At 57.2% G+C, this 27578-nt stretch overlaps 1 protein-coding gene across 4 annotated transcripts; it reads left to right on the forward strand.

The window, feature by feature from the left end:
* Positions 1-634: 634 nt before the first annotated feature.
* SRL (sarcalumenin) lies at positions 635-27344 on the forward strand. 4 transcript variants are annotated; one of them, XM_082064494.1, is made up of 8 exons: positions 635-728; positions 9037-10254; positions 11954-12052; positions 12890-12985; positions 16750-16785; positions 21792-21908; positions 22655-22888; positions 23608-27344. In XM_082064494.1, the coding sequence occupies exons 1-8, from the start codon at positions 668-670 to the stop codon at positions 24417-24419; spliced, it is 2673 nt and encodes an 890-aa protein (XP_081920620.1). In that variant the 5' UTR covers positions 635-667; the 3' UTR covers positions 24420-27344. The 4 variants fall into 4 exon arrangements, with proteins under 4 accessions (XP_081920620.1, XP_081920621.1, XP_081920622.1 ...); XM_082064495.1 differs by lacking the exon at positions 16750-16785; XM_082064496.1 differs by lacking the exon at positions 9037-10254 and having other exon boundaries at positions 661-728.
* Positions 27345-27578: the final 234 nt, after the last annotated feature.

Here is a 27578-nt window from a genome sequence, read left to right on the forward strand (position 1 = left end):
GGGTGGCCATCCCCCATGCATGAGGGTGACAGGAGCTGGTGACTGCACCTCCAGCCACCTCCATCCCCTATGCCATGCAGTGACTGCCATGCTGGTGGCGTTGGGGACACCACCAGCATAGAGAGGACATATCCCCTTGCCTGTGGGGTGAGTGGCATCACTTGGGTTGGTGTCCCATGGTGACTTGAGGGTGCCCCAAATCAGCCCAGGATGAGGTGCCTGGAGCCACCTGCTTTGGGGACAGATGGGGGACACCATAGTGCCGTGACACTCAGTTCTTCCCCTCTGTGAAATCCTGCTCCAGCCAAAAAGGGGCTGCAGGAGATTAGGGCAGCCCAAGGACATCCACTGCCCCACACCAGGGGGATGCTCTGATGGAGCTGGTGACACCCATGTGGGCAGTGCCACCCCAGGGACCCAATGCCAGGAGGTCTCCCATGCCACCACATCCCTGACATGAGCCTTTCCCAGTGCTGCAGCACTGCCGCTGTGTCCTGTCCCTGTCCCCATCCCCAGGGCCCCCTGGGAGCGGACAGACGGCGGTGGCAGCATCTGTGCTGGCCGTTCCGGCAGCTGCCTGCGCTGCCTGCCCTGCCTGCCCTGCCCCGCGTCTGCTGTTGCCATATAAATAGAGGCAGCGAGCAGCAGGGAGCTCCTGGCAGCCACCATGAAGGGCCTCAACCTGCTCTGCTGCTGCGTGGCCTCGCTCCTGCTCCTCAGCACCGCAGGTACGACCACCCGCTGGGCTGGGGCCCCACAGGGCTGCGGGGGCTGTGGGTCCCTGTGGGGGGGGGCTGTGTGTGCTTGTGGAGCTGTGGATCCCTGTGAGACTGTGGGTCCCCATGGGGCTGGGAGTGCCCGAGGAGCTGTGGGTCCCCACAGGGCTCTGGGTCCCCATGGGGCTGTGGGTGCCCGTGTGGCTGCAGGTCCCTGTGGGGCTGTGGGTCCCTGTGGAGCTGTGGGTCCCTGTGGGGCTGCAGGTCCCCATGAGGTTGTGGGTGCCTCTGGGGTTGTGGGTCCCTGTGTGGCTGCGGGTGTCCGTGAAGCTGTGGGTGCTCAAGGGGTCTGTGGGTCCCCACAGGAGTGTGGGTGCCAGTAGGGCTCTGGGGTGCCCACTGAGCCCAGCCGAGCACCCCAGGGCTGGGTGGGTGCCAGTTGGGGGTACAGGCATCTGGGCTCCCCAGCAGCCGTGCCAGGGCTGCAGAGTCACCCCAAAAATGCCCACGGAAACAGAGTGGGTGCTGTGAGCTGGAAGGGAGCATGGACGGGGTCTGTGTGGGTGCAGGGGCTGTGCTGCCGCCAATACACCTGGGGTCAGTGTTACCCATGGGTGCTGAAGTGCCTCCATTTCAGGCTGTGGGGATGTGGGGGGCCTGCCAGGGTGCTGGGGCAGCCTGTAGTTGGATCAGGATGGGGTGGACTGTTTGTCCTGGGGGTCATCCCCCCACCCAAGGACCTGCCAAGCAAGACAGCAATTTGTGTGACCACAGAGCCCCTTCCCCAGGCCATCCTGTTCACCACCAAGCACCCCTATCCCTGGCTGGGTGTCCCTCGGGGCTGCGCGGTGGGGTGGCATTGCCGATACCCTTGCTTGCCCTTGAGTTAATTTGGGCCCGTTCTCTGCCTGGCCGGGCTCCGGCAGCCGTGCTGCCGGGAGGGGGGCGGCTAAGTATGGAAACAGCCGTGTAAGGGGACACTGTGCTCCCTGCAGTCGCCCTGCCTCCCCCCGGCCACCAGCCCCCCCCCGCCCTGCGCCGCCACGGCCCCGCGCACGGGCACCCGCAGCTGCCGCCTTCCAGCACCGGCACCCCCGGCCCCACTGAGTTTTGGCCTTTTAAGGGCATCTTGGACCATTCTCGCTAATAAACGGGATTTGGGGACAGTGACACCCCACCACTGGCGGGATGACCTCTGTGGGGCCACAGGTTGGGTTTGGGGATGGAGGGGATGGAAAGGTCTTCTATGGGCATGTCTGGTGGCTGGTGCCACCCCAGGCTGGGCTGGTGGGCCTGTGGGACATTGAAGGCTTGTCACCATGGTGGGTGGCTGCTGGTGACTGGCATGGAGGCTGGCACGGCCTGAGCTGTGGCAGACAGAGGATGCCACGGCACTGGGCACCCCATCACCAGCACCCTGCTCAGCCACGTGTCTTGGAGGAAGCTCCGGTGCCAGTAGGTGCGTTGGGATCTGCAGCCCCAGAGCTGGCTCTGGGGGGCAGCTGGAGCTCCCTGAGTCCCCACGCTCAGTGTCTCCTGCTCATTAGGGGAGTCCTGTGTTTCACTCTGGCCCTGTAGGTTTGGGAAAAAGGTACAAGCAGGGGCAGACCTCCTGCCCATGTTTCTGCTCCATAGGGACTGGTGGAGTTTGCACAGTGAGTTTTGCTTTCCATTTGGTCCCAAGCTGGGCTCTCAGAGCCAGGCTCCTTTGAGGTGCAGGAGGTGGCTCGGGGAAAGAGTTTTCCTATTTTGGGGCCTTGTCTTCTCATTTAACCCCCCTTTGGTGAGGAGAAGGCTCCCCAGTGGGGGAAGGGGACCAGGAGAAGGGAACCGTAGTATGGAATGATGGGTTTCATTGATGTATCACAGAGGAGTGTGGTCACTGAGGCAAGGGCAGGGTTTGGGAGGCTCCTGCTGCACACAGGGGCACAGCTGGTTTAACCATCCTGACCTCCGCCTCGGCACAGTGGGTGATCTCTGGGGTAAAGCTGCTGGGTTTTGCGAGCAATGGCTGAGCATGGAAGTGGAAGGTCACTGCCCCAGATAGCAGAGCATCTGCAGCTGGAGTTTGCTAGAGCCCAGCCAGGCTTCTGGCCACGGTGACCCTCCAGGGAGGGAGATGGGGACACATGGGACAGGCAAAGCTGGATCCCCCCTCCAGCTGTGATGCCCCTGGCTGAGGAAACTGCCAGGTCCTTGAGGGTCCCCATGGCACAACAGCACTGGGACATGCTGCCAGAGCCGCAGCACCTCGAGGGTTTGGTAACACCTGGGGCTGCTGGGACCTGTCACTGTTCCTAAAGGCCAGGGGGTGGGAAAGGCCTGTGGTCAACGTGGCCAGGGCTGGCAAAGCTCACCAGAGCAGCTGGGAGCCCTGGCAAAGGCCAAAACCCAACGCAGGGCTGGGTGATGGCTTCGTGCAAGGGCACTCACCTGTTGCCCCATTCCTGCCCGGGGCAAGGTCTCCTCCTTGCACTCACACCTCAGGCAGAGACTGGCCATCTCTTCAGGCAAGGTGGCTGTGGTGAGGCCCTGCGGCCACCAGGAACGGGCCACGGGGATGCTGGTGGGGCAGTGCCCAACCACCATGCTCGGCAGCTTCACGCTGGGGAGCCCTTGACCCCAGCAGCCATCACAGATTTGAGTGGGAGGGCTACAGTGGGCTGTGTCTTCACCACCTCCAAGCTGGGTGAGGAGCTGAGGAAAGCCCTGGCATGCTGGCACCTCCTGCAACAAGCACAGAGGGCACTGAGGGGCAGACACAGACCTCTGCTGGTGACAGCAAATGCAGGCCACCATCCCTGAGACTCCCCATCCTGCCTCAGCCTGGGAGGTGTCACCTCGGGATGGGCTCCAACTCCGTGTCCTCATGGCGTCTTGGGGTGGTTCCCATCACCCAGGATGTGTGTCACCTGCATTTCTGTCACATTCCTGGTACCTTGTCTGAAGGGCACCCCACGGGTGCCCCAACTCTCCCAAAGTGTTGGCTGAGCAAAGCAAAGCAGATGTCAGGCATGTTGGCCATGTGGTGACACTCCCATCAGCCTGGTGTAGGTGACAGCTGGGCAGAACAGCTGGGACACCTCGCTCGTGCATGGCCCTGGTGGCACAGAGGTACCAGCGTTTCACTGTGGGACAGCGTGGGGCTGGGAGGGCTGTGTTGTGCTTGGGGACAACAGTTGGTGGGCTGGACTCTTGCCATGCCCCCATGTCCCTGCTGTGCCCCTGCTCACCAATCTGCCAGCCCCACGCAGGCATTGGGTCCCCGCGCTGGGGGCACAGGCTCACTGGGGTGCCGAAACCCCAGCTCGGCCGGTGGGTCCAAGAGTGACTGAATTGCTCATAAAATGGCCCTTCCCCAGGCACTGCAGGAATAGCAGAGGGTGCTGGTTCCTTGGCAGGGCTCCGCTGGGCTATTTTCAGCCTGCGGGGACATTTCCCTGTAAGCGATAGGCCAAGGAAGCCAGCAAGCTCGTGTGCCGGTGGGGGCTGGCGGAGGGGCCTGGGAGTCTCCAGCCGGGCACCCTGAGCCAAGCTGGGGCACTGGCAGCGGCAGCACAGCCCTGGTGCCAGCCGGGTGTGTGGATCGTCCCTGCCCACCTCCCCGCTCGTGTGAACACGCTAGGAAAAAGGGCTCGGAGCCGCATGGTCCCATCCCTGTGCTGAGCTGGGATCCCACATCCTGATGCTGAGATGCCTGGGGCTGGGCGCCGCTGCTTAAGCACGGCTGGGCAGTGTCTCTGCCTGGACATTCCCAAGGATTTGAGGATATTGTGGGACAACGGATCATCAGGCATTAAAATCCAGGTTGACAAGTCCAAGGGCTCTCCCTGTCCTGCCCAGGTGAGCAGGAATCCTTGGGATGACCAGAGAGGAGGGATGGGGAGTCTTCACCCAGAAAGACTCGCAGTGTGTAGAGGATGTCCCTTGGGCCACCAAGGAAACCCTGGGGTGGGTTGGTGAAGCCTCCTGTTGCTGGAGGCTTGGGGACAGGACCAGTGGGACCTCTCAGGAGTCCCTCCTCTGGTGGAAGGGACTCCTCCAGCCCCAGCCATTGCAAAGCATTTCCCTCAGGTCCTTCAGCATCCCCCCAGGCTACAGACCCCACAAGGAACACCATGGGTAGGTGTTTCTCAACATACAGTATGACATCTGCCTGTGCCGATACACATGCTGTTTTCCTGCTGTCTGCTCGCCAGATGTCTCCCAACCAGGGAGTGGTGGCTGCTTTATCTTCCACCACCCCAATCTTTGTGTCTTCTGCAAGTCAAGAGCTCAGGTTTCCTTCCAAATCTTAGGGAGAGAACCCTGTGGGGAGACAGTAAAAAAAGACACTCTGCAAAAGTGATTCCCTGTTGCCAGCTCTATGTAGAAAGCTCCGAGCCTGTTTTTAATCCCTTTGGTGCCTCTGGGATGGGACACTGTGGTTGTGTGTCCTGGGATTTGTGGTGCACAAGGGTCTGGAGAACCAATTCTATCCTCAATCAGCCTTGTTCTTGTGTTCTCTGGGTTTCTTGAGCCGCTTTGGAACACTTTCCCCTCCCAGTCGGTGAAGGCATTGGCCTGGACAACCCCAAACTGGTGCTGGAGCCAGGCTCCAACCTGCACTGGCTGTGATAGGGCTGCCGTGTGAAATGTGGGCAATAAACCATGGGCACTTTGTATGCAGGGCTCAGCAGTGGCACCAGGATCTGCCAGAATGGCGCAGAGTGGGAAACTGAGGCAGGGAAGAGATACCATCCTCTGCTGCACTCCGGTTGAGCCACGAGCTGCAAGGCTGGGGTGCCCAGGCCTGAGCCCAGGTGAGGGGCACGGGCCCCGCTTTGGCCTCCCCTGGCCCTACCTCCTGCCTGGGAAGGGTTACTTGCTGCAGAAAGGTCAGGCTCGTGGGGCTAATCCGTCTCAACTTACTTTTTCCAGAAGCCAGGCTGCTGGCTGGCAGCAGCACGGAGCATTGTAATCCCTGGGCGCTGCACCCCCTCCCCAGCAGCCCCCCACACAGCAGCCAACAGCCAGGCAGGCAGGGGCTGACCCTCGCCTGGGCCAGTGCCAAGTGTCATGGGGCTGCAGCGCCTTTGGGTCCAGACACTTTCCGTGGGGTTTTAAGGGGCTACACTGGAACAAAGCACAGCCTTTTGGCTTCGTTCATCCTTGCCTTTCCCCGAAAAGGAAGGCACAGACAGGTTAGGAGTGCAAGCTGCCCCCAAAACCCCACTGGAAGGACAAGGGGACAGCAGGACTCACAGGAGCCAGTGAATAACTCCCCTGTGCACTGCAGGGGCCGGGATCTGGGCAGATAAAGGGGGCGTGCGAAAAGCCATCCCTGTGGTGCTGCACATCACCAGCCCCACGCTCGGGGCTCCAATTTCTACCAGAGGGGGAGAGTGTCCCTCCCAGGGCCACCTGTGCCCATCTGTCCCTCCTAGCTGGACCCTGGCGCCGTCCTGAGGGGCTGTCCCTCCTGGAGGACCCATTTCAGCAGCGGGGTGTTACCGTTCCATACCGTTCCATGCAAGCATGGAGGGGACATGGTGGCAGGGTCATGTTCAGCCCTCAGTAGCCATCCCTATCCTTTCCACATGGGCTTTTCCTGGATGCAAACCAGCCGTGGCCTCCTGTGGCACACAGAGCCTCACCGTGAGCTCTCCATCCCCACAGCTGCACCCCAGGGTGCTGTCACTGCTGGGGAAAGGGTCTCCAGGCAGCTGACAGTCCTCCCAGCCCCTGCAGACAGGCGTGAGATTTGGGGTGGGCAGGGGCACCACAAGCCGGGGACCCTCTGGGAGGTCAGGTCCCCAAGGGAAGGGGGGCAAGGCCTCCGCTATGATGTCCCCCAGCCACTTGGCACAACACAGAGCGTGAACAAGGGGAGCCCCGGTGTCACTTTACAGCGTAGCTGTCCCTGCTCCCTCCAGGAGCCCACGGGGACCTGCAGGACAGGCCCCAGGTGCAGATGTAACCCTCGACTGGCAGTGGGGTGAGGGGCTGGGGCTTCTCCATTCACACACCACTGAGCTGCCCCTTCTGATTCCCCCGTACAGTTGCCGGGCCATATTTTTAGCCTCCAGCAGACGCGTGGAGGGTGTTAAGCCCGTAACCTTAGGCCCATTTCACTGCTCATCGGCCGGCCATCTGCAGATCAGCACAATTCGCCTTGTGATGGATTTGAAGACCATGTAGGGGAAACAGGAGAGAGAAGGAGGTGGAAAGGGGAGAGGGACTTTGTACAAGACCTTAAAGGTCACAGGAAATAAAGCCCATGACGAGCACACTGGCAGGGACATCCCAGTCAGAGTGCATGGGGAATATTTCCCTTCTCATGCAAGAGAAGGTTCATGCTGGGCACTGGGGTTGCCATTGTGCCTGGCCATGGTGGGTGATGACCCCTCTGTCCCCCTGCATTGTGTCAGAGGAGACACGCAGGCCCCAGACAAAGCCCTTCGGATGCACAGTGTCTCCTCTGCCTGGCCCTGCTCCCCCAGACCCGGCTTGACCCTCCTCAAATGCCTGCCCGAGAAGCTGCGCTCACCTCCCAGCCCTCCAGGTCACCAGCTATTTTGGGGCCAAGCTGAGAATATCCTTGTCCCCATCGGCTGGGGGGACCCTCAGGAGACCCAGGCAGGTCTCCAGGCCACCAGGGCCAGGCAGGGGTGTGCTGGCCCCCAGCCACCCGGGACTTTGCAGTTCAGACATAGTATGTTCCCCTTCAAGTGGCTCCTAGCAGGCTGGGCAACTCGAGGAGTCCCATCGGAAGGGGACCTGAAGGAGAGGGATGCTCCAGGGGGGGAGGGAGGCATGTTGGAGCTGCACGGGACCTGTCTCCCTACAGCTGGGAGATTAATTTGGAGCCTGGAGGCACCTGTGAAACACATGCCAGCAAAGGACGGGGGAGGTCGTCGAGGGCAGACCGAGGGTGACCCGCGCATCCGGTTTCGGCAGGGCGAGGGCCCGCGGGATGGCGGCAGCTCTGCTGTGCCAGGCTGCAGATGAGAGTGACTGGAAATCCTGGCGTGCTGAGGGACACACCAGCCCTCCCAGCCGCCTGCCACCGGCACAGCTCCTTCCCCAGCGTGAGCCCACCATTGCTGCCCAAATCCCAGCTAACAGCACCACCGGCCCTGCCGTGGATACAGGCACATCCCTGGCCATGGCAAACCAGCTTACAGTGGGCAGCACAGTCTGGGGCTGACACTGTGCCAACCCTGGCTTGGCTCCTCCAGTGCGTGGCCACCGCGGTCCCCCATGGCTGAGCCCAGCGAGCCCCAGCGCCGTGGCTTTGCCAAGTCCGGCAAGGCCCTGCCGATGTTCTGCAGGACACATGGCCCCATGGCTCCCTGGCAAGGACGTGATGCAGGAACCAGAGGGCTGGCAGCCCGTGCCCAGCGCTGCCCATGCCCAGCGCTTCCCGTGCCCGGCGCTGCCCATTCTCCTCCCCACAGCCGGGTGGAGGTGGCATTTTTTCCTGGTTGGCATCTGCTTGCCAGCTGGAGTACAAAGGAATTATTTTCCTCTGAAACGCTTCCCTGGCATGCAGGCATTAGATGTTTCGGGGGATTATTTAGACTAGCAGCAACTGTTTGTAACAGAGACAGTATAGCTGGTGATCTTTTATTTTTGGCACCCGTTGACTAATGTTAAATTGCAGTTGGAGGCCTGTGGAAAATATGGCTGGTTTCTCCCGGGCCACAGAACAAACTCATTGTGTCCCCGCCAGCCGTACAGCACAGCAAATGCTTTCCTAGTGAAGGGATGCTCACAATAAATAGCTCTTGAGCCCTGCTGCCAGGGTCAGGCCCTGCCTGCACTCACCTGCCCTGCACCAGGGAGCCCCTTGCCCCTTCCTCCCCCTCACCCCTTCCTCCTCCTGTCCTCACCCAGCCACCCGCCATGGCCAGCACTGGTGACACTCTCCTTGAGGGCTGGGGACCCCTTTTAACCTGCCAAGTACCCATAGCCTTTTGAGTTACGCTTTTCGTTATTCCTTTCCCCTCATTTTTTAGGGCTGCTTTGCCGCCTCCTTGCAGTGCTTTGCAGTGGGTGGCAGCCACGGCCCCAGGCAGCCATGGCCAGCGCAGCCATAGGGCCCCCTGCTAGCATCTGCTCTGCCCCCCCACAAACACCTCTTTGCACCCAGCTTCTTGCGACAGGGCTAGGAAATTAAGCTGGAACTAGAGAAAGTTTAGGAAGGAGTTTAAACCTCATGGTAACAGCCACAGATTCTCCCTCAGAGCCCCTCCTGGAGCTGACGGGGGGTCAGCAGGTGCCCCAGTAGCCACGTTCTGGCGCGGGTAAGACTGACTGAGCTATTCTCGTCATTTAGAGCGGCACAGCCCCGGCACGGACCATGTCGGCGGCGCTGCTGAAAGCCCCTTGCTGGCTGCAGAGCCCAGGTTGGAGGAGAAGGCAGCTGACGGCAGCCCTGAGGAGGAAAACGATGGCAGCCCCATCAACACCTCCTTGCCCAGTGTCACCAAAGACGGACATGGCAAGGGGGAGGAAGAGCCCATGGGCGGCCTGAGCAGGGACTTGGGGCCAAGGGATGGCCAGCCGGAGGAGACTGTCATGGAGAAGGGCCAGGAGAGGCCTGGAGAGCCACAGGGCCCAGGCGATGACACCACCTTGGGTATCCCTGAGGCAGCACATAATGAAGGGAACCACCTGCCTGGGCCACATGATGGCTTCCCTGCCCAGGAGGATGAGAAGCCCAGCACCAAGGAAGGAGCCTCTGAGGACCAGGGGCAGTCTCGGCAAGAGAAAATAGATGGGACAAGAGCAGTGTCTGCTCCAAAGAAGGAAGAGGAAGGAGCTGAACAAAGCTCAGAGGAAGATGACAAGCAGGGAGAGTCTGAGGAAGATGAACATGGTGAGTCTGAGGAAGATGGAGGTGAGGAAGAGTCCGAGGAGGAAGGCGAGTCTGAGGAGGGGAAAGAATCTGAGGAAGATGGTGCTAGGCCAGCAGGGCCAGAGGACAGAGATAAAGAGGGTGACAAGGAAGTGGTCGGTGCTTCTGGCAATAAGGGCAGTGGTGAACCAGCAGCTGCCAGCAAGAGAGAAGCCAGGGATGGCCCTGTCAGCTGCCATCACCCACCCTGTAGGGATGCAGCAGAAGATCCACCAGCAGCAGTGGAAAACCCACCAGCAGCAGAAAACCCACCGGCAGCAGAAGACCCACCGGCAGTGGTGGAAAACCCACCGGTGGTGGTGGAAAACCCACCGGCAGCAGAAGATCCACCAGCAGTGGTGGAAAACCCACCGGTGGTGGTGGAAAACCCACCGGCAGCAGAAGATCCACCAGCAGTGGTGGAAAACCCACCAGCAGCAGAAGACCCACCGGCAGTGGTGGAAAACCCACCAGCAGCAGTGGAAGACAAGCCACTGGCAGCAGAAGACCCACCAGCAGTAGTGGAAAACCCACAAGTGGTGGAAGACCCACCAGCAGCAGAACTCTCTGCAGACAAGCCATCGTTGGCAGAAATGGAGAGCACACCTGGCCACAGCACCCAGCCTGCTGGCACCAAGCCCTTGCGTGGCCAGATAGGTTGGAGTCTTTTCTTGTTGGTGTGCTGTAGCAGTGAGAATGACCTACTATCAATCCCCAGCAGAGCTGAGCTTGGCACATTAAACTGCGCCTAGTGCATGGCCCTCTCCTAATGCTTGTGCTTCCCACGCCTGCCCCTAACCGCTGCACGGCTGGGCCGGCTGCGGGCATGGAGGGCACAGGCAGGAGCCCACAGACGCCTGCAATGCAGGTGCTCGTCGCAGCAATACCAAAGCTGGCAAACATTTCCCTCACTGCACTTTAAGCCCATGACTTTTCCTCTGGACTGTGGACATGGATAAGGTTTTTGTCCCCCAGGCTCCTTTCAGCACTCACAGATCAGTCAAAGGCTCTTTATCCTCCATCCTCAGAGTCCTCCAGACCACCAGCTCTATTGGTGCAAGGGCAGGACACTACCCAGGCTGGTGGGTCTCTTGTCCACCAGCCCTTGCCTCATGGGGAAGGTGTGAAGAGGGATTCAGACTGATGAGTTGCCAAAGCACTGGCTCCAGCTGCGTTTGGTCACTGAAAGGCAGGTTAGCTAAGAAGAATGGACACCCCCATCACGATTTCCTAGAAACGCTCATGGACTTTGGCCTACAGGTTGGGTAGCGACCTTCAGACCCAGCCGAGCCTTTTTCTGCTTCCCTCTGTAATGTCCCAGCTCAAAAATTTCACAATTGTGCTGAAAGGCAAACCCAGTTTGCTCTTGGTGGCTTTACTTGGCAAGTCAAAAGGTCTTCCTCAGCCCAACATTTGGGAGACATTGAGTACAGCCCCAGGATTTGGCTGTGCTCCACATGTCCCAGGTGTCCCCAGCCCAGCAAGCCACCACATATCTGTCCCCAGCCCTGTCCTCAGACCCCTCCTAAAGTCCAACCCAGCTCTCAATATCAAAAAGCACATTGGAGATGCCCTTGGTGTGCCAGCACCTCTGGGGCAAGGACACGTCTGCCTCCCCATTTTGGAAACACTGGGATGCCTAGCCCAGGTAGAGACAGCCACCTCATGTTCCCAGGGCCTGGCACGGAGCCAATAGGTCCCCAGGGCCACCCTGACCCATGGCCTCACACAGAGGGCTCCACCCTGATGTGGGAGCAGAGTGGGGAGAAGCTGGAGGGAAAGATTCCACTGGCAAAGCAGAGGCAGCCAGTCCCTCGAGAGCCACACTGGGTCTTGCATACCCTCACATCTCTGTCTGAATGGGTAATTTTTAGGGGAGGAGGACAGAGAGGGAGAGCAGAGAGACAGTCGAGGCTTAGCCCTGGAGGAGCTGGGGAAGTGCTGGGGTGGGCAGGGGGCCTGTCCCACAGCAGGTGCTACATGTGCTCCTGCCCTGTGCTGCACCTCAGCCCCAGGAGCCCCTTCCAGGCACATCCTTTGCATTCTCCACAAGCACCAGTTCCTGCTTTCCCTGGGGAGGCACTGTGTGCCTCCCTTGCCGGCCCCTCCTCAGGGCCAAGCGGTTGCCCACGATGTTTCCCCCAGCAGCCACGGCCCTGGCAGCCTCAAGGAACCTTTGCAAAAGAGAAACTGCACGGTGTGCCAAAAGCAGCGGTGGCTGCTGAAGCACCCAGTGGGTCTGTGGGCTTGTGGTGTGCGTGCTCCCTCGTTCCTTCTCCCCAGTAGCAGCTTGTGTGAGCTCCTGTGCGGATTCCCTCCTCCAGCGGTAACAGATCTCCTCGCCTTTTTCCTCCAGAAGAGGTTGAAGATACCAGCGAGCCAACCAAGCGTGACCGGTCCCACTTGGAGAACACTCTCAAGCTGAACGAGGACAAGCCTGCCGATGATTTCTCAGGTGAGGGGGTCTGGGTGGCACCAAGCCATGCATGTCCTGCTCCTTCAGTCCATGCCATCCCTGTCCCTGCAGGACAGGCTCCATACCTTTCTGCTCCACCAATAGTGCAGATGGGATTTCCCTCCTCTAGAGCGTTTTGGTTTTACCCTTACTTCTTGAAGGTCCAGCAACACTGTGTTTTCAATAACAGCCCTTTTGCTGTTCTTGAGTTAACATACTTCAGGTGTTTTAAAGACAGCTCCAAGGGCATACAAGAATTAGGAGGGTAGAGAGGCTGTAAACTGAAGATAACGAATCAGCCCAGTCCAGCCACACTGCTGCCCAGATAAACCCAGGGCAACTTGCAATAAAGGGTTTGGATTTTGATTCCAATTATTTATTTGGTTTTGCTATCATAAGGCTTGTTTCTTCTGGCCCCATGGGCAGTTCACACTGCAAAGAAAGTGATGAAAGCTGCTGTGGAAAAAGCTCCTTCTTTCTCCAAGCCAACAGCTTAAGGACTGTGCCATGGGTCTCTGGCACTGTGGTGAAGGGATGTTCATGGGTGTTGAGTGCTAAACAACATTAATGAGAGATGTCCCTTCTATCAGTGGCTGGCACCTGCAAGACCAACAGCAGATGGGGACAGTGCCCAGCAGGAAACATTAGCAGGGAGGGGCATCAAAATGCATGACTGGGATTAGTTTGGCCAAGATTTCAAGTGTGAGCCAAGTCTCTTGATCCACAGCTGAGTCACCCTCAAGATCTGCAGGGAATGCCCAGCGGCTTACCCAAGAGGGATCCAACCAGGGTGGTGTGGTTCGCCTTTCACCCATCCACATGCTTCTGCCCTTGCAGGTGTACTGCAGCGGCTGAGGAAGATCTACCACTCCTCCATCAAGCCCCTGGAGCAGTCCTACAGATACAACGAGCTGAGGCAGCATGAGATCACAGGTAATGCCACAGGCAGCGGGGCCTCCAGCACAATCAGGTTATTGAGATGCAGATAACAGTGTGAAAAGCAGATCATGGAAAGGCTTGGATAGTTTGTCTAACTTTACAGCTTCCCAAGAAGTCCACGAACACACTGGGCTTAGAGGACGTGCCCTAGTGAACCCAGTGGCAGGCATTCCTGCATCTTCCTTAGCCCATCTGCTGTCAGGACCATCTGTGTAGGCTGAGCATTGAACCCTGCCTGCTTTGGGTCCTCCACCTGCTCAACATCAGTGCCCTGTACTCATGCCAAGCAGAGATCATGGCCCAGGGAAAAAGGCTTGGCAAGGAAGCTTAGGACCTCTCAAGGCTGGGTTGAGCTTCCTAGGGGTGGCTGGAGCTGGCATCCTTCCTGCTCATCCTTCCTGGGACACAGCCATGTGGGCAGGGTATTCCTCAAGCTCAGCAGCCTTTGCTCATGCTGGGAGTTAGAGTTTCCACCCCTTGGCAATCACAGACACATTGGATCAGGTGAGCAGGTCCCTGTGGCCACAGACATTGCCTTAGGCTGAGCCCCAGTATCACGTGACCCTCCAGAATAGGAAAGTGCAGCACTGGCCCCAAGATACTCAAAACTAGAGGAAGCTCTTGTGACCCATATGGCACAAGCAGCCTCATTTTCCAAGCACAGATTGCTCAAGCCCAAGTCTGAGGTCCCTGTTCACTGGGGTAACTCTCCTGTAAGCCCCCTCCCAAGCCTTGTCCTGAGACAGGGCCAGATGTCCCCTGTGCCTTGGCTGGGCAGGGAGAGGATGCTGGAGGGAGTCCCTGCTGCATGTGTCCCAGGGCTACATGCCCACATCAACCTCCTTCCAGGGTCCCTCCTTGTCCTGAAGTTCTGCCTCCCTCCCTGGATTTCCAGCCTCATACACCCTGGAGCCAGGCCCTTCCTCCTGGTGGGACAGGACCTAGATACACCCTCCACACAGACCTTCCTTTTGCAGCTGGACCCCAGTCCACCAGCACATGAGTCCCACATTTATTTGGACAAACCCCTGGGACTCATCCCCTCACAGCAGAACCCCTGTTTTACAGGTTCTCCCACTGCAGCCCAAATGCAACTCCTAAATCCATGTCAGACATTTTCTGAGCAGGCTTGAGCATCTCCATACCCAGCTAGCCCATGTCCGGCTTACAGCCAGTGGGTAGCATGGGGGACCTATGGGGCAGGGACAGGGCTGTAGACTCCTCATCACCAGTCCAGGTCCTGTCCCCCCAAGACACAGAGCACCCTGGACATCATCCACCACCCACCCATTGGGGTTCTAGAGGGTACGTCTGACAAGCTGTGCCTGGATGCTTCCCACAGTCAGTTCCATGTTCCTGCCTTTGCCTGCCTTGCTCTGTGCTCCTTGCCAGCAGCTCGGGACCACAACCCACTTGCCACGTTAGAGGGTAGCTGGGGGTCACAGCAACATGCCGTGCTGCAGCCAGCACAGAAGGGGTGCCCCACAGCCCACCACCCCACAGCTGCTGCCACCCCCATGTTGTGCTGGCCTGTACCCTCCCTCACACAGCCAGCACAGCACTGCCCCGTGCCTGGGAGAGGAGTATCAGGAGCAGCAGTGTCTGCACCCTGGTGCTCGTCCCCACGGCCTCTTAAAGGTGGCCCCATGCAGTTAGGACATCGCAGGCATGCCCTGTCCCAACTGTCTCCATCCTGGAGCTCACAGATTCAGCAACACCCTGACCTTCTCTCCAAGCTGCTGTGGTATGTGTTGGTTGGAGTGTAAGCAAGCATCAGCATTTACTATCAGTGAATCACAGGACACTGTTTAGGAGAATATGTGGGATTACAGGGGCAGCTGGTGGGCTCCCAGCCTCTAATCCTCACTTTGCTTTTCACTGCCAGCTGATGCAGCCTCCAGACTCAGCTCCCAGTACACAACCTGTTTCCTTGCTCAGGACACCTCACCCTGTACTTCAGCCACCTCATACCCAAGCAGCCACCTCCGTGCTCCATCTCAAGAGGGAGCAAGTGTTTCCTCAGGCCCCCGATGGCTTCTTCCCTCTCAGCTCCTGAGGAAACAAGCACCAACCCTTGTGTTTTCCCAACCCAAGCACACTCTACTGTGTCCCATATGGCACCCCCCCAGCAGTGCAGATGCAACCCCAGAGCTGGTAACCCACAGTCACAGCCTCCTGGCCCCAAGGGAAGGGCACATGGACACACTGCAGTGCATACAGCCCTTGGCTTAAACACGAGAAGTCTTGGCCACACTCCCCTCAGAAATGTTTCTCCTGCTACCAAACTCCTCAGAGTATCTCTGATACCCCAATGCTGGCACACACAGCCCCATCCTGAAAACCTAAGGCCCAGCAGTTTGCCTTTAATACCCACAGATCCAACTTGTCCCAATCCCCCATTAGCAGTGTAATTAGAGAAACCTGCAAATTAGGTAGAGAGTTGGCCCAAGGAGCCCTTTTGGCCTTACGAGGCAGGTGAGGACATGGTGGGGCTGAGAGAGTCTTCTCGCTGCTCCCTCTGCATAGTGACCCTGTCCTGTGTGGGTTCATTGCAATGGCAGTGTCCCTGCAAGCTGGGAGATGCCCCCAGGCTCTCCCCCTGTGTCCCCTTCCATGGCAGAGGGGAGGCTGGAGTGTGCAGAGTTGCCGGCTCAGCTGGCTGGGAGGAGCGGGACAGCTGGGAGAGCAGCGGGGCAGGACTGTCATGGAATATGTGTGACCTTTGGAGGTGTAAGCCAATCTAGAGGGGTGCCGTCGCAAGCACCTTCATCCCTCCATTACACGGCACCCCTCCATTTTGTCTCCCCTCCCATCAACTCTGCTTGAGTGCGCCAGTCAGTGTAACCCAAGGAGCCCCTCTGCTCCTCGCAGCTTGCAAAAACACCCATGTAGTTGAGTGTCGCCTGTCCTGGGGGAGCTGCAGCTGCCACCCTCAACCCAAGGCTCTCAATTGTCAGGTTGCATCCCAGAAAACTCACCCCATACCCTCCACTTACAGCATGTTTAAACCTGGCGGGTGCCATCTCCTTTTCCCTGGCTGCCACCCTCCCGCGTCTCCGCTCTGCCATCCCACGTGGGTGCAGGCACATTCCAGCTGGGTCAGTCTGTGTGCCTGGTCGCAGCACAGCCACCTTGGAGGGACTGTCCCTAGTTCAGGGGTGAGGGACTCTCCCTGTCTGGCGATGGGAAGCTTGCTGTGAAGTCATGCCAGTTTGTGGTGCATGCTGGTAACCCTGATTACTGTATATGTGCCAATTAGCAAGTGTCCCTGTGTAGGGAATGACCTCCCAGTGGTCATCACCAGTCAGTCTAGGGCTGGATATGGATAACCACACAGCTGGGGTGGTCAAGACACTTGTTGGGATTTGTTGCTGTCCTAACCACAGCTTTTTGGGCTCCATTTGCTCGGTGAACGTTGCTCGGGAAGGCAATAACTCTGCTGAGTGGGGCAGGAGGGTTGGGGTGCTGTCTCAGATGTAGCAGCTCTCCTGGGGCTGCTCCCCCAAACCCCATCCCTGGTGTGCCGGGCAGACTGGGGTTTGGTGCTTGTTCTGGTAGGACAAGCTGTGGATGTTGTCGCTCACAGACTGTAACTCCTTCTTTGCTGCTGGGAATGTGGCCGTCTCTGTCTTTTCCTGCCCACAAGAAGGCCAGGGCCAGTCTTCAGCTTCCTCCTCCGCCTGGGCCAGACCCAGGCAGCCGCATCCCTTCTTCGACTCACGGTACCTTTTCTTTCTCCCCGTGTCCCCTGCTAACAGCTTACCCTGGACGCACCCTGGGCTCCTCCGCCACAGGTTGGTATCGCTGCCTGCTGCCTGCATGCTGCCAGCGCTGCCTAAGCTCTTCGCTGGCCTCCAGCTTCCCTGTTCACCTGCCCCAACAAGACCACACTGCCCAAGCACCAAGCAGACCCCGGTTATCCATGTTCCATGGCACTTGCAGGAGCCGTTGTCCCCAGCCCTGCCAGAGCTTGGCACGTGTATCACTGCACTTGTCTGTCCCAGGCCTGACTGTGCATCTCCACCTTGCCCAGGCTCTGACACCTTTCCTTCTTGGGTTAAGCCTCAAGAGGTTGCATATTCCTGAAGCGATGGTTCAAAGGTGTTTGAGGTGGACCTGTGGGTTGACCTACTACCCATGGCATGAACTGGAGGAGCCCAGCAGATAACCCACTGTTAGAGCGAGATAAGGACTTAGCAAAACCAGTCGATTCAATGTGAATCACGCTAAGCCATTTATTACAGAAACAAGTCTCCTTATATACGTAACTATATTCTAATCACGCGTCCACGCTCCAAGCATGGATTCGCTAAATGAGTATCGTGGGCTGTCCGTGCTCTGGAGTCTCACTGATGGTACATCCGATGATTCACGCCACGCCAGGACCCCGCTGATTGAGGAACGCCCCTCTTTCTCACAGCAGACTCTGATTTCAGCTTCTCGAAGAGGCCTTGAGATTCCTTTGAGCCTGACTAATTCAGCAACAGGTCTTTATCTATCAAGACCCCTCCACAACCCACCCTGCAGGGGAGCTCTTCCCATCCTTCACCCTCCTACATGAAGAAACTTTCCCAAATGTTCACCCTTGATCCCCCCTGGGTGCATTTTAAGCCGATGAGCCTGCAGCAGCTGTCCCAGTAACACAGGCTGGCCCCTGTGTGGCGGCCTCAGCCCCTCGGGGAGCCAGAGCTGGCTCCTGTCCCTGCCTGTCCCACTCAGGGTGTGCTGCCAGCCCCACCGGAGAAGCAGGAGATGGGAGATCAGCCAAGAAGCACCAGCCAACTCCCATCTCTTCCCCTGGGTCCGGCGCTGGGCCATGGGGACGATGTCCCTGCTGAGATATGAGGCAGGGAAATCCCATCTTCTGGCTCTTATGTCCTACCCCATGGCCCCCAGTGCTGGATCCTGCATAAATGGGTTCGTCTGCACCCTGGTCCCGGATCCAGCAGAGCCCTACCAGCGCCTGGAGGGCCCGTGGCTCTGTGTCGTGCCAGTGTGCTGGCAGCAGAGAGGGCTGTAGATAAATATAGCATATTTCGATAGCTGTCTTATCTGCATCTCTAGCTGCAGGCGCACAGACGCGTGTGTGCGTGCTGCTTGCGTGGGCGTACGTGCACGGGGAGCGGGGCGCGGAGGCAGGCGCAGGCAATCTGCAGCCACGTGTGGCTTGTCCCTCCGTCTGCGGGCACACGTGCTGTGAGGATACTCGTGGCTTTCCATGAGCAATCTGGCCACACCTCTGAGGGCTGCTGGGCAGTGTATCTGTGCTGTAGGCAGAGGGGCCGGCAGGGTTTGTGGTACAGGGGTGGGGTGACAGCGTGGGCAGTGTTGGGAGAGTCTCCCCAGGTGATTTGGCCTTCCCAGGTGGTGTGAGGGCAGAGCTAGACCTTAGTGCCTGTGGCTCAGTCTGAACGAGGAGAGCTGCGTCCTCCACTTCATGTAGCATCCTCGGCACAGACTTGCACAACAGGGCGTGAGCTGACACCAGGCACTTCTGACGGGCTTGAGAATGAGGAGGGAGAAGACCCAGCCCAGGGTTAATCCCAGCCCCAGAGAAGCAGTGCTCAAACCCAAGGGCAGCCTGGTACTGCAAGCAACATGGAAAAACCTTTCAAGAAGCCACTGCTCTGGGAAAAAAAAAAAAAAACAAAAAACACGTTTTTGGGCATTCAGATTGCTCCTGCTCCCAGATCTGAACAGTCCAAGACAAACGCAGGCTCTGCAGAAGGAGACATGACCTTCCTGGCCTTGTTTGCCTGGTGCTTTGCCAGATCACAGCATGTTCTTTACCCTGAAAACCTGGCAGCTTAGAGAAGCTGTATTTTAGGCTGCTGTGTTTTAAGCAGGACCACAGATGCAGGGGTGTGAAGTCTGAGGACCCTCCTGCTCACAGGCAGGGCCTGATCACGCACCGGCATGCAACTGCTTCAGTGAACACCACTGGGACATGCCTGGCTTGGGCTGGGATGAGCCTGAGCTGGGATGAGCTTGATCAGAGACAGGTTTGAGCCGGGAGTGAGTCAGACTGGGCTGGGAGCGAGCAGCCACAGGGTGGCTGGAGAGAGCTGCTGTGATGGAGCTGCTGCCATCCCTGCCCTGCATCCAGCAAGGACTGGCTCTTTTCTCCAGCCCGACCACCAAGGTGATGCACAGGGGTGCTGAACAGACGTAGTGGGGGGATGTAACTGGGACAGATGTCAGGCCAGCTCCCCCCTGCATGGGAGATGCTCTCTGCTCTCCCAGTCTATGGGCAGGAGAAAGGATGATCCATGCGTGGCCTCACACCCTTGGAGCTGCTGTGTTACCTGGACCGCTGCGAGGAGCCAGTGCCTGGTGTCACTCACAAAGCCCATGGGGTGCCAGCTCCCAAAGCAAGGAGTGGAAATGGGCTCAATGATGTGTTGGTGGCCTGGCAGGGGGGCTGCCTGCATCCCTGCCCACCTCGGCATGGTGGGGCAAAGGTGGAGACATGGAATAGAGCCGGGGCGCACGGGCTGCCTGTGTTCACACAGCCACGCCTGGCCAGGAACATGTTATGAAAGAGCACGCGGGGACCCGCCTCAAACCTCTGGCACAACATCACAGGGGATAGTAATAATAATAATCCAAAACCCAATTAAAGCCAGCAAGTGAACAGAGCAGCAACGATAGAGTGGCACAGAGGAATGATTAATAACGAACATCTAAGTTTCAACATTTGTTTTTGTCCTGCATGAGAAGAAAACTTTGGATCCCTGCAGCTTGCAGGCAGGGAGCAGGCAGCAAGCAGGGAGCAGGCAGCGAGCAGGGCCCTCCTCCAGTTTGGATGTGGCCACTCTGCTTTGGGGAGGAGGGTTGAGCTGCATGGACACAGCTATGCCCCATGGAGAGATGTCCCCAGCCCATTCCCTTTTTCAGCAGTAATATGGTGGCTCCGCGTTGGGCAGGTACAGGCAGGAGGGAGCTGACACGTCCTACCTGACTCCTGCACCCATGGCTGGATGTGTTCAGTGCAGAGCTGACATGCAGTGCCCTCCAGCACCCTCAGGAGCAGGAGCTCAGCATCACATGGGCTCTGCAGCTCCCCTGCCTCATAGATGGATCCCCAGCTTGCTGGAAAGCTGCCAGTTCCTGCGTAGGCAGCAGCCACCAAGCAGCGGGGTCTCTCACCCACTGCAGGGAAAACAGCTCTGGCTTAGGAGTTGGGCCAAGGAGAGGGTGCCGAGGGCAGCACAGGTCGCCCAAGGGCATCTCCTTGCGGTGGGGAAGGCTCAGCTCTGGCTGTGGGACAGCAGCTCCAGCTCCTCCCGTGGCTCCCAGCCCCTCCCCTGGATGGATTCCTGCTGGCAGCGGGACAGACCCGCTCCCACTTTGAGTGCAGGATGGGGATGAGGAAGGTTACCACTAATGAGAACTCTTCTTATCCAATTTTTACTTCAATTTCTGGCCTAACTTGGGCTCGAGCTGACCAGCAGGCTCCCAGCTCTCCTGAGCACATCTTCAGGGCTGGCACAGCCCAGGGACTCCTATGGCTCTGCCAGCTGCCTGCCACGAGTCCTGCTTGAGGAGGGATTGCTCCTGGGGCAGTGCCTGTGCGTGTCCAGGGACCCCCAAGTTCCCAGACCAATTGCGTGGCATCAGGACAAGTCCTTATGGGCCATCACCAAGTTGGTGAAGGATTTAGAAAATCATTTGGTTTGCTCAGCCTGGAGAAGAGGAGACTGAGGGGAGACCTCATCGAGGCCACAGCTTCCTCACAAGGGGAGGAGGAGTGGCAGGCGCTGATCTCTTCTCGTTGGTGATTAGTGACAGAATCCAAGGGAATGGCAGGAAGATTCACCAGCGGAGGTTTAGGTTGGACATTAGGTAAAGGTTCTTCACCCAGAGGGTGCTGGAGCACTGGAACAGGCTCCCCAGGGAGGTGTCACGGCCCCAAGCCTGACAGTGTTCAAGAAGCAATTAGACAATACCGTCAGACCCATGATGTGAATTTTGGATGTGAATTTGTCCTATGCAGGGACAGGTGTTGGACTTGATGGTCCTTATGGGTCCCTTCCAACTCAGGACATTCTATGATTCCATGATCACCAGCCTCTTCGAGCCCCTTAGCAAACTGCAGCACTTGAAGAATGTGGGATGGGGACTGTTCTTCATTCTCCTCCCGCCTTTCCCCAAGCCCAGCACAGGGCTGTTTGCCCAGCCTGTCCTCCCCATGCTGGGATGGAGCCTCTGCCCAACCGGGAGCCACAGCCCAGGGGCAGATCCCTGCCACGGTATGGTGGAAATGCAATGCAGGCAGCCAGCCCAAGGCTCGCATCGTGCTTACCAAGCACCGTCGCATAGTATTGCTCCTTAAGCCATGCAGCTCTTTTTGCACGAGGCATTTGCCTGGTTGTGGCATGGCCAACTCCTTCGCATGTCCCATGCTTTGTGGCAGGTGCCTTCAAACAACACTCCCCCCCGCAGCCAGCCCCAGACTCACTCCAGCTAAACCAGAACAGAACTGAGACAAGATTTAAAAGACCTTCAGGTCCTCCTGTGTTTTGAGAAAGGCTCAACCTCGAAGAAGGTCAGAGAAGGTTCGCTCTTGCTGCAGCGAGGTGGAGCAGAGCATGGTGACGTCTCGCTCCTGCAGACACTGGGGCCTGTCGCTGGGCAATGCCTTGGCTCGTGAATGGCTAGTGGCCCCAAAAGGGTGGCTGTTTCCCCGGCAGCGTCGCCGGGCTGCTCAGATGGGATGCTCATTACAGCCGGGAGTTAATCGTGCAGCGGCGACAGCTATTGTTTCTTCACTTCCTCTTGTTATTTCCCCTCTCCGCAGATGGGGAGATCACTTCCAAGCCAATGGTGCTATTCCTGGGACCATGGAGCGTCGGCAAATCCTCCATGATAAACTACCTCCTCGGGCTGGATGACACTCCCTACCAGCTCTACACAGGTACTATGCTCACTGCTCCCTCCCGACTCTGCCCGGGGCATGCTGGCACCCACATTTCTACATCTGTGTGGTCAGCAATTCCCAGCCACGTCTATTCCATTCCCCCATTACAGCAGGGAGGTTGCGATCTGGTTTGTGCCACCTGGCTACAGTGCCACAGGAGGGAGAGGTTCCCCACCATGGCCCAGGGCCTGTCCACCCTCCCTGGGGAGGCAGTGGGCATCTCACCCTGCAGCATCCCCATCTCACAGCATCTCCATCCCGCAGCACAGGGCTCACCGCTTCCAACCCTGACCACGAGAGCAGCAGTCACACTGCAAGGGCAACTCACCCTTGTCTTCTCCCCTTCCTTCCTCATGTGGAGCTAATTAATTCACCCTCCCAGGAGAGCAGTCATTCCCCTTCCCTCCTCCCTGCTCCCACAGATGCCATCTCACAGCTGAGTGCAGCTGCCCATGGCCAGCTCTGCACCAGGGCAATGAGGGCTCCCAGGAGGTAGTTCTCCAGGACACCATGTGCAGTCAAACCACTTCCAGAACAATCCTACCCCCCCAGAAGACAGCCCTGCTAGCATTTTCTCAAGAGGTTTGGCAAGAGTTTCATGGCCCTGCTGCTTGCCTTCCCCCAGCATCTCTTGGCAAGTGAGTGATGCTCCTGAGCTCCCCAGCTAGTCCCAGGCCAGCCCTGTCATGTCCCTTGCCCAACATGGATTTCAAAGCTCTGCTGCTCCTCTTGTTGCTGAGCAGGGGCAGAACCCACCACCTCCGAATTCACTGTCATCATGCACGGCCCCAAGCTGAAGACCATCGAGGGCATCGTGATGGCTGCCGACAGTGCCCGCTCCTTCTCACCCCTGGAGAAGTTTGGGCAGAACTTCTTGGAGAAGTTGATAGGGATCGAGGTGCCCCACAAACTGCTGGAGCGAGTCACCTTCGTGGACACTCCGGGCATCATTGAAAACCGCAAGCAGCAAGAACGAGGTAGGAGTTTACTGAGTTCATTCAAGGGACTCTAGAGAAGAGCCGTAGGCTACCAAAGGGGTCTTGCATTGGAGGGTGGAGGGAATGGCTGCCCATAGCTGCAGCAGCAGCTGAGACCTGGGGAACATTCCCAAGTATCCTCAACCAGAGCAGCTGTTTCTGCTGTTTGGAGGTGTGGCAGACAGGCATTTTGGCAAAGTGTTTCCTGGGGACTCCTTGGGCTGATGATCTCTGTCTCAGCTCAGCATTTAATGCCTTGTTTGTCACCCCTGGAGCTGGCTTTGCCAATGGCTGGTGCTATAGCAGGACCTAGAGAAGCACCAGTCCGTCCCCACAGCACCTGGGATGCCAGGACAGATCAGAAGGGCTTCTTGACCCACTTGGTGCCCCCTGGGGGAAAGCAATGATGTGGCCAATATCTGCTCAGAGCAGCAGTGGGAATCTGGCCAGCAGCAAGGAGAAGGAAGGTTTGGAGGTGAGGCTGAGGGAGACACGTAGTTGCAGGCCCAGACACACAGGAATGGGTTTTCATGCCAAGAAACTCTGAAGTGTTTTCAGCACATGAGAAACAGGTTCTGGGCTGCATGGGAAGTCAGCCGTGTCCCACACCCTGTCCAAACCAGACAGGGTGTGAGGATCAAGCTTTATCTGTCCCTTGACCTGAAGGGACTAATCCTGTGCTGGCCATTTCTGCTGGATTTCTCTTTCCTCTCCTCAAGGTTACCCATTCAATGATGTGTGCCAGTGGTTCATTGACAGAGCTGATCTCATCTTCGTTGTCTTTGACCCTACAAAGCTAGACGTGGGCTTAGAGTTGGAGATGCTGTTTCGCCAGCTGAAGGGTCGTGAGTCTCAGATTCGAATCATCTTGAACAAAGCTGATAGTCTGGCTACCCAGGAGCTCATGAGGGTCTACGGTGCTTTATTCTGGAGTCTGGCACCTCTCATCAACGTCACAGAGCCACCCAGGGTGTACGTTAGCTCCTTCTGGCCCCACGAGTACCATCCGGATACCCACAAAGACCTGTTCCTCAAAGAAGAGATATCACTCCTGGAAGATCTCAACCAGGTGATTGAGAACAGGATGGAAAATAAGATTGCCTTCATTCGCCAGCACGCCATCCGGGTGCGCATCCACGCCCTTTTGGTTGATCGCTATCTACAGACCTACAAGGACAAAATGACCTTCTTTAGTGATGGAGAACTGGTGTTCAGGGACATTGTGGAAGATCCTGACAAGTTCTTTATCTTTAAGTCCATTTTGGCAAAGACCAATGTCAGCAAATTTGATCTCCCCAACCGTGAGGCTTACAAGGACTTCTTTGGAATCAACCCCATCACCAGTTTTAAGCTGCTGTCTCAGCAGTGTTCCTACATGGGAGGGTGTTTCCTAGAGAAGATCGAGAAGGCCATCACTCGCGAGCTTCCCGATCTCTTGGGAAGCATCGGCTTGGGGAAGAAGCCCAATGTTCTCTCCTGCGACATCACTGGCTGTGGTGAAACCCCAAAGAATCGCTACAGGAAACCCTAAGGTGTTCTGTAATACAACCATCCACGTGTTCCTACTGGTGAATGAGCTTATGTCTTATCTGTCCAAGAAGCCGTGGTTTGTTAACCCTTTGAGTGCCACACTGGCAGAGGCTGCTGTACGATGAGGACTTTGAGTCATTGACATCGATGACAGGGGAAGATGGGCGGGCATAAGAAAGAGAATAAAAACTGTGAATTCCTGTCATTTTATCTTTGTTCTTTCAAGTAGAAGGCAATGTTTAAGCTGTAAGTATGAGCAATGCACGGTGAGCTAGAACTGTAGCTGCTTTTTCACTGGTGCCAAAAGTGTGCAAACAGGAATTTCAGCCTCTGCATCCCCAAAGCTGGCAGGGAGGGAGAATGAGGGCACGGTGTGAGCACAGGGGAGACCGGTGACACACTAACCAGGGCATCACCAGAAGCCCCGGTGAAAAGCGCTGGGCAAGGAAAGTGAGGTCAGGTCCCAACTGTTTTCAGACACAAACATCCTATGAATCTCTGCAAATATTGATCTTGTTTTTCTTTCCAAGACTTTTAGGTCACCTAGTGAGTTCGCAGTTCACTTAACAGCTGAGTTGAACTTCTGCAGCCTTCACCTGGGTGTTCGCCTTAAGAAGGGGCTTTTGCAGGGTCATTTGTAGTTCCAGACAGGGAGCTGTGGTGGGATTTGCAAGTCCATGTCAGAGGAAGAAGTGGGCTAGAAAGAAGCTGCCAGCAGTGGCTGAGCTGTGCTGGAGGAGGAGGGCCCGCACTCCAAATCACACAGTCCCTCAAGGGGCTGTGAGCAGGTTTTGCCCGCCCTGGGCCAGCACAGGGACAGACACTTGGTGCTTGTGTGTGCCATTAACCAAAAAAACCTGTGCTGGTGAGTCAAACCTGCAGATCAGCAGGGATCCCAGGGTTAAGGGTTTGGCAGTTTGACCTTGTTCAAGTTGCTGTTTCTTCAGTCAGAGCTCCATAGTTTTGTGCTCTGTAGAAGAAGGCACCAGCCATATCCTTTTTGCCCATCTGCTGATCTCTTCTCCTCAGGACAATCCAGGCAGGTTTCTGTGGCTTGTTTGCCAAACTTTCTCCATTTTAGCCCTTTGTTGGCTCGTCTCTGCATGTCAGCACTTAGTCCTGGAAGGAGAAGGGGTATTGCTTTGGAAGTACCCAAGCAGGGCAATGTTCCCCATGGACAGCCAACCTTGAAGCCTGTCAGTGAAAGCTGGGGGATTAGGAGTGGCCTCATCACTTGGCCCTCATGGCCAGCACAGCTGGCTGCCAAGCCAAGCACAAACCAGCCAAGAGGCAGATGTTGCACTGGATGGAGACTGGAGCCTTGAAGCCCACTGGTGACCTGCTGAACATCCTTTCTCCTTCGTCCTGCCAAATGACTGCAGCTAGTGCTGCTCTCCAGGGAACCTCTGGAGCAGAGGGACTTAGCTTTGACAGGAACAAGAAGACGTGGATGTGCCAGCTGAGGCAAGAAAAAGGCAAAAGGAATGAAAGAGGGAAAGAGACAGCTGGGAAAGAAGGCTTTGTTGTGATGGGAAAGGTGTGAACGTCATCACCCCTTGTCTCTATGTGCCCAACGGGACATGGGCTAGGGCAGAAGGTCCATGGGAGCTCCATGTCCCCCGGCACTGAGGCCAGGCACTGCGAAGAAGGAGTCCCCTTGCGTCCAGGTGAGTTTGGGGCGACACCAACTCAGGAACTTCCATGCTCCTTGCCTCTGCTTCAACATAGGACTCTGCCTTTGAACTAATGAAGACAAGACCCAGATTTACATCCAAACATGGGAGGGGGCATGGCTTGTGCAGAGGGATTTTGTCTGCAGCGCAGCGAGGACCAGAAGTACGAGTGAAAGTGAGCAGAGCGTCAGGGAAAGCAGCAGCTAGAGCAGCCTGGAGAGGAGTGATGTGCTCGTGAGTCAGTGCCATGAGGTCTCAAACCTGCCTCAGAGTTGCTGCCCAACTCCACTGCTGTTCCTTCTTGTCCATGATCCTGTTGTTCAATGGCATCCTGCTCTACCTCATCCACTCCTCCTTGCCTCTCGCTCCTCCGCTGGGCTGGGCTGCACAGTTTTCTTAAGAACAATGGAATAGAAACACTGACAGAAATGTGCTAATATTGTCACTGTCCCTGTTGTCATGGTCTGTGTCACTGTCACGGCAAGCAAAGGCCATCAAACATTTCTATTTGCAAGTGCTGTATTGCGCCATCTCTTTCTTTGCTGCTGTGGGCTCTGGGAACCCAGGGAAAGGGCCCCCATCCCAGGAAGGAGCCATAACTCTCCCTTATGGCCTTGAACGCAAAGGCACCATCGCTCTGCTCTCAGGCTGCTCCCATCGTTCTCCCCATCCCTTCCCTGTTTTCCACTTCTTTTGCTTTACTCTCCAGCTCCTTGCCTTCTCTCCTCCCTTTCTCTTCCCTTCAGCACCTGCATGCCCTGGACCCATGTCCTGGATGGGGCTCCTCTGTTATGGCCCAAACCTTTTTTTCTCCCCCAATATTGTACGTTAAGGTTCTCTTTCCAAAGCAATAGCAGTGGTTGTCTGAAGCCGAGGCTGTTTTCTGCTCCCTGTGACACACACGCTGCCTCGGGGAGATGCTGGCACCGAGATGTTTTCTCTCCCATGGATTCAAGTGGCTGTTAGTCCCAAGGGGATTGTGGTCCCCAGCCCAGCTCTCTCTGAGCTTTCTTAGGAGAGCTCTGGGAATCTGGGGGTGGAAATGGGAAGCAGAGAGACCTTTTCACTTTGCCAAGAAACCCCAAGATCCCACATCCGTGGTGCTGGGGGGTGAGTGTCTCGCCCAAGAGCATTGCAAGAGGGAGGAAGCTGGGACACAGGCCCGCATTGATGCCTATGATCATGTGCATTGGGATAAAACTGTCAGCTTGAACATCGTCTTGTCTAATAAAACCTGGTATTTTTCAAACACACTCCCTGGAGACACTTGTTTTGTTTCTCTTGCTGGTGCAGTGCAAGCACTGGGGCTGGGGTGGCTGGGGGCTGCAGCTGCAGCTGTCTCCTTCCCCAGACCCCGGCCTTGTACCCGTCCCTTGCATGGGACCTGATGGCCACACCTGAGCCATTTGGTTGCTTTTTCCAACCTGGCTTCCCATGGCATAGGCACAAACTTGCAAAGCGAACCCCAGCTCCTTTGTTTTGCACTT

Source organism: Streptopelia decaocto (genome assembly GCF_964273445.1).
Source record: "Streptopelia decaocto genome assembly, chromosome: 13".
In the NCBI taxonomy this organism is placed as follows: Eukaryota; Metazoa; Chordata; class Aves; order Columbiformes; family Columbidae; genus Streptopelia; species Streptopelia decaocto.

Bases quoted from the DNA above. Each gene is read 5' to 3' on its own strand.
- SRL (XM_082064494.1), top strand. From the start codon at position 668: ATGAAGGGCCTCAACCTGCTCTGCTGCTGCGTGGCCTCGCTCCTGCTC. The intron at 12,986-16,749 runs GTAATGCCACAG...CCCTGCTAACAG, and splicing joins GAGGCAGCATGAGATCACAG to CTTACCCTGGACGCACCCTG. The intron at 21,909-22,654 runs GTACTATGCTCA...GTTGCTGAGCAG, and splicing joins TCCCTACCAGCTCTACACAG to GGGCAGAACCCACCACCTCC.